General features: G+C 49.8%; 1 protein-coding gene across 1 annotated transcript; it reads right to left on the reverse strand.

Annotated features, from left to right (window-relative positions):
• Positions 1 to 4,629: 4,629 nt before the first annotated feature.
• Positions 4,630 to 6,405, reverse strand: BZA70DRAFT_276281 (uncharacterized protein). The gene has a single exon (XM_064912279.1). It carries the CDS (start codon positions 6,190 to 6,192, stop codon positions 4,732 to 4,734), a length of 1,461 nt encoding a protein of 486 aa, XP_064769349.1. The 5' UTR covers positions 6,193 to 6,405; the 3' UTR covers positions 4,630 to 4,731.
• Between the last annotated feature and the right edge of the window lie 230 nt (positions 6,406 to 6,635).

Here is a 6,635-nt window from a genome sequence, read left to right on the forward strand (position 1 = left end):
GGGCGCAAGAGCCGGCGGGCTAACCGAATAAACCTTTAGCTATTTGCAACAAACACAGCGTCAGAGACAGAACGTCCTGTCGATGTTTTCTGCTCCGGCTGCGATAGGAACGGCAGACAGCGAACTGGGATGAAACGCGCTGGGGGTCTGTTTTTGTGGATTTTGATTTTGATTTTTGTGATGGCAGAAGGCGCTCGCTCTTTTGGCGACTCAGCCGCAGCTACGCCACAAGAGAAATAGTTCAATACATACGTCATTCTGCTACGGCTCGCTGCTTTTGAATTTAATGCTTTTATAACATGGGCCTGCTCTGGTGTTTTTCTTGTAGAAATTCTGATGATGTGTGTTTTGGTTTAGACAAATAGCGGCGATGGAGTTGTATACAATTGGTGTATCAGCAGCCAAAGAGTGACAATACATTTAACCTCCACATCTTTAAACTCTCATCACATCCGCATCGGCTTCGTCATAGGCGACACGTCCCCAACCGAGTCCTCGTCGCTACTCGCGCTCTGCTCCGCGCCCTCTGTTTCATTCCCATACTCATAATCGTCAACATCGTCATCATCTCCGTCGTCATCTTCAGAAAACGCGTCATTGTCCTCGTCATGCGCGATGATTGATCCCGCCCGACTCCTGATTGACCCCGCGATGCTACCAGCATGTCGCTGATGGTGATGCTCGCTCACCGATTGATTCCGTGTCCGTTTCTTGCGTCGCTCGAAATCCTGCGCGTGCGCGCCCCGGAACATGTTACTCATCGCGTTCATTCGCGGCGTCATCATGATCGAAGACCGGCGTCTTCTCAACGATGCGCCGCCAACGGAAGGCGACGACATCGCCGTCGCGACTCCTGATCCTGCGCCTCCTGCTGCCGGGGTGCCGGTCGGCGAATCAAGCATCATCTCTTCATCGTCGATGATAGACATTCGTCCTTCCTCGGCGGTCATCAGAGGAGTAGTCACGTTGATCTCTGTAAGCTCGTGACCCAAGCCGTTCGTACTCAAACCTCCACCTTCTCCTTCTTCCTCATCCAAGTCATACGGCAGCGGCATATTCCGACTAGCCTGGAACCTCCCCACATTCGTGCAGTGCTCATTCTCCATTCGGAAAAAGATCCACAAAAATCGACGAACAATCTCCGCCAACGCAATCAGAAACGACGTAACTGCTGACTGCTGAATCTGCACCGGGAAAATGACGTAAAAAATCCAATTCAAGCGAAGAAGAGGATCAAGAATCATCGCGACATAATAGAAGCTCGGATTCCGAAACCCGAGCTCGTCGCGCAAAAACGCGTTTCGCGAGTTCGCCTGGAACAACGACCAATCCATAAACAAATCCCAAAACGTCGAGTAAATCAAGTTGATCGTCGCAAACAGGATATAGATATCGCGCTTCGTCCGTATCCGGTCTAGACGCCAGATACTCAACACCACCGCCGTCACTATCGTAAACGTATACTTCCCCGCGTTCGCCAGATGCGGGAACCAATTCCGAGTGTCGGCGTAACGGCGCCAGCACTGCAAAAATCGCCAGATCGGAGGCAACGCGTTCAGAAAACCCATCAGTCGCGACTTTGACGACCCGCAAGACGGACCGGCGTCAAACCCTCTCGCGTACAGACAAAAAAAGAGCTCGATATTGCTGACAGTGTACGTCAGACTGCAGAATATGTCCCCGAGAAAGAAATCTCGAAATTCGACGGGATATAGTCCCGAAAAGACAAGACGCCACAGCGCAATCGCTAGCCATTCTCGCGCCCGCCAGTGGAACACCGGAAACGGGTTAAACAAGATCGCAGTTGCCGAACCTGCAAATATAAGCGGCCACCAATGGGCTGGTAGCTTGTCTGGCCAGAAATCGTAGAAGCAGAGATACATGCACAGCGAGAGCCATGCAAACATAAACGAAGGAATCTCCAAAAACTCTCTGAAATCCAGGAAATCGTGCTGATGGAATTCGAAAATAAACGGATAGTTGATCTTGTACCGCGACCACACCATGCAGTTCACCGAAAACAAAATTCCAAAAAGAATCACTAAAAATGCACCCCCAAAGATCTGAAAAAGAAAAACCGCATTCGCGAGCTCATCCTTCAACGCTTTCTGGACACCAGTCACAATCGCCTCAACAAAAAACGGCAAACCGATACCCAGACACAGCGCACTGAAGAAGGTAGCACCATAATGACTCTCGGGAATCTCTCGCGTGCGCAGCTTTTCGACCGCGTGCTTTCGGTTTCCGCGCTCAAAGTAGCGACTATACACATCTTCTGTTTCGTTCATGAGGTCGTCCACAACACTGCTCTGGCCGAAATAGCTGTTTTCCACTTTGTTCATGTACCAAGGTGATATATGCGTAGCAGCCGTTTTGTCGAGCTTCTTGCATATTTTTTGCAAAGCTGTGCGGTTAAGCAAGCGGTATGATTTCAAAAGCTCAAGGCCGCGGTAGTACTCCATCATAGCCTATATGCCATGTTAGCAAACCCATCATCCAAGTATAAAAAATCACAAGTACCATACATGTTTGAGCTTCCTCCTAGCTATGGAATACGGCACAGTATTCGTCGCCTGTCTTATTGTATAATCTCGCTGTTCATTGGCCGTAGTGGCCTGCTGTGTATTGCCACCACCGCTTTGCGCAGGAAAAAATGGCAACTGATGTAAATCCAGTCTGCGGTAAAAGGCCGACCATCTGCTCATGTACTTCTCCGCCGTCGTTTTCTTCTTTGGCTTGTCAAGCGACCGCGGCTGCTGCTGCTGCGCTTCACCATCCTGCACAGCTTTTTGCCGATCCGCCATTTTCTGGTCGCGGAGTAAATGCAGCTGCTCGCGCATCTTGTCAAAGCGAGAGATAGCCTCGGTCTCTTTTTTCCGATAGAAGACCTGGATCTTGTCAAACTGACCGTCGAGCCAATATATGAAATCCCGAACGTCGGCGTCCTCGGCCATCTTCCGGTTCGCTTCCTCGGTACTCGCACGCAGCATCGCCTCCGTCATTGCTTTCTTTCGCCGTGGCTGGAAAAATGGAGAGCTCGGGGAGTTTTCCTGGCCGTTCCCTTGTGGTTGAGCGGCCGGTTCAGATTGTGATGAGAATGGCGGAATGCCACTGTACTTTGAAGTCTTCTTCAGAATCGACCTTTCCGAGCGCGGTGTTCCCTGGACATTAGATGCCGGTAATCCCTGAGTCTTGCTGTCTAGTCTGTTTCTGATCTGAAGAATGGGAGATTGCAGAGCTGGTGCACCCAAGCCTAATGGGGACGGTGCGTGCTCGATCGTAGGATCCGCAGAGAACGTAACCGATCTGGGCGGTGCCGGAAGTTCAGAGTCCGATCTCTTTTGCCGTGAGTCTACCTTTACCGGATCTTCGACGGACTGCTGCGGGTCAGGTTGAGCCTTGGACGAAGGGGACCGAGGCATATTTTCGTTTAACGCGGGAGGGGGCAGAGAAAACATCCCGGCTTCATCTCGAGAGGGTGGGGTCGCAATCAGACTACCATATTGCATCAAAGCATCATTATCGCCATTAAATCCCGTATCTTTCTGCGCGTTAGGGATCGCGATCGCGCCGGACGTATTCAGAAGCTGATGAGGTGTGATCCGCCCGTCGACTAGTGCACGGTTTCTCGCATCATTATCTGACACCGACGCAAGCGCGTTTCCGCGGATCCCTGAAGTCGTAACAGCTGATGGCGGAAGCGACGGCGCGTAGTCAATCGAACCTGAAGAGTCGGACGATTTCCTGGTCGCGGCGTCAACGTTTGCGTTGCGAGGACTTTTCGAGGCGTTGCTGCTGATTGTGGCACGGCGGGGGCCTAGTCTACCTGAACCGGAGCCGGATTCTTGAAGTTTCTTGAGTTTTTTCAGACGTTTTTTGCCGCCCTGTTTGAAGTTTGAAGACTCGTTAGTGTGTGTAAATATCAAATCAAGAGAGTGAATGTGGATACCTTATAATCCAGGTACTGCACCCGCCATTCAGGCACCTATTAGGGACTGTGAGTACGCGACATGATTTGCAGGAAGCAAACATTGACTGACCAAATTATCATTGAGATATCTAAACAAGTAGATCGGGAGAAGTTAGAGCGAACGAAATACCTCAGGATCATAGTAGAATGAACACATACCGAGCAAACTTCATAGTTGCGCTTTGTCGAAGCACGCAGGAGCGAGTGTGATGATCACTCTATGCGTATAACTAAATAGCAAAATGAAACTACCCAGATTCAGATAAGAACCCTTGATATCAGGGAGAACCTTTGAGCGGAAAATTTCCCAGCTTCAGAGGTGATGTTCAGACGATACGGTGTATCGAATAGCTAAGCTGAGAGCAGCCGAAAGTTGATCATAAACACAAGCCTCCCGCACAGAACTTCTTCAATCACTATTTTTTCCCACTGGACACTTACGCAAGATACTCAGCAAGAAAAGAAATCATCTGGAAGCTCGACGACATAGAAGATGGGATTTTTAATGTAAAGCTCGAGATCAGCAAATGACAGTTTGGCTTTGGCGCACGCCTCCGCACCGAGCTCTGCTTGAAACTTTGTTTACTCCCAACTTAGCCCGCGGCTCATCCATAGGGTTCGGGCTCTGTGCACGTTATTGTTCTTTCTGGATGATGGAATATATGAAGAATAGCTGTCAATTGGAATTAACAAAAGAAGAACTGTAATAACAGAGTCTGCCTAAACGCCGTTAAATGCTAATGCTAACCACAAATACAAAATCACTCCGTCTCCGACTCGCTCGCGTTCTTCATCTCCATCTCCACCCTCGTCTCCGTCTTCTTTTTCGAATGCTTTTCCTTCACACTCTGCCCCGGTAAGTCCACCTCCTTCGCTTTTGCATCGTTTTTCAGAATCTCAAACTTGGGCGCTGGCTGCTGGCTAGAAAACAACGTCTCGCAGCGATCTCTCACTGACTCCACCACACGAAGCCATGCATCAGGACTGACGTCGTCAAGCGCAGGCATCCCCTTCAACGCTGCCAGAGAGAGTAAATCTCGCCAGTCCATCTGCGAGAGACGATCGCGAGAGCTAGATGGTGCTTGGGACTTGCGCACGGTGGCAACAGTATCGATTAAGCCATCGATCATTTGCAGTATGTGTGGGTGCAGGTATGGAAGTAGAAGGGATTTTTCCATCTCAGAGTTTGAAAGGATGATATCGTCTAGCTCTGAGTCATCCTCACCATCGGCTTCCAGTAAGCTAGCCAACTCAGTCGCAGGCCCGTCTCCAGATACCTGTTGATTCTCCCTAGCCTCTCGTTGTAATTGCTCCCTCTTCTCCGTGACCATTGTAGTTAATGTCCTAACACCAAGAGAAGAAACCTCGGTCATCAAATTTTTGGAGTAATCAGGCGGTGTAAAAAAGCGATGTGAATCGAATCTGAAGTGGTCGTATGCGTCCTGCGTTTCGTCGTTCTGTCTCTTCTTTCTCTCTTTCTCAAACACCTGCTCGTAATCAATCTCAACAACACTGTCATTCCCCGCAGCAGCAGCAGAAGAGACAGCTCGTTTTCGCTTCGACGGAGACACTCGTTGCTGACCTGTTTCCCCGCTGATGCTTTGGTAGTCGATATTCTCGCCTAGATCGTATGCTGGCGCGATGTCTTCGTCGCTCTCAGGAAGAAGTTCCTCGCTGGGAAGAGGCCAAGCTGTCCACCGCGGATGAATCACTCTCCGCCTCTTCCGAAGCTCATCTGCCTCGTCATCGCCCTCACCGCCATCTGTGGCATCAAAGAAACTGACGTCGTCATCATCGTCGCCACCACTATCGTCGTCACCTTCATATTCCGTCGACCTCGATCTCGATTTCCCGCGCTCTCGGCTCGATCTGGTTCTGAATGTATTCTGATCAAGAGCAGAAAGTCTAGCAGCAACAGCTAAATGCTGCGCCAGCGACGCGCGATGGTTGTGCTCAAGCGTTTTGAGCAGCACTCGGAAGTCAGCCATCTCGCTGTGCCTTGAGTACGTGAACCTCGAATTCGGCACATACTCTGCACTCTGATTCACGGCCGCATGAAGGTCCGCCAGTTCGCCATTCTCTTCTTCGATAGTACCGCCATCTTCGACCGGGCTATCATCTTCTGCGTGTTCGCTCGGTGCATCGATATCAATGTCATCTTCAACAGAGGGAGATAAACTGTCGTCTGGAAGATTGCCGGGATCCACAGTAGTGGTGTCCATCTCTCGTGAATAGATAGACTCTGTATAAGGTACTTTAAAGCCACAAGTATCTTCTTTTGTTACTTGTGCTCGCAGGCTCTATGACCGCGCCATGGTTCTGTTTCGATACGAGGTGGGTGGAGTCTATTCTGCTGGAAACCGAAAAAAGTGTTTAAACCCAGCGATCCAGAGAGAGGGTTAGGTCTTGAATTCTCAGAGTGAATTTCATGTCTGGGAAGGCTCGCTTCGAGAGAAGCGGATTTTAAGTAATTTTGATTTGGTTTTTTATGTTGAAGTTTTTTCAGATTCGAAATGAAAAGAGGACTGCATAAGATGATATATGGAGGCCGCTGAAATCCGATATGACGTTCATTCGGTTAAGCTGAGACGTAGCCTAGCCCACCGCCTTTTGCGTCTTGCGCATTTGCATTTTGTCCGGCTTACCAGAAGAAGCAGGGCAAGAG

The sequence above is a fragment of the Myxozyma melibiosi genome, assembly GCF_037950935.1.
Source record: "Myxozyma melibiosi strain Phaff 52-87 chromosome Unknown BZA70scaffold_3, whole genome shotgun sequence".
NCBI lineage: Eukaryota > Fungi > Ascomycota > Lipomycetes > Lipomycetales > Lipomycetaceae > Myxozyma > Myxozyma melibiosi.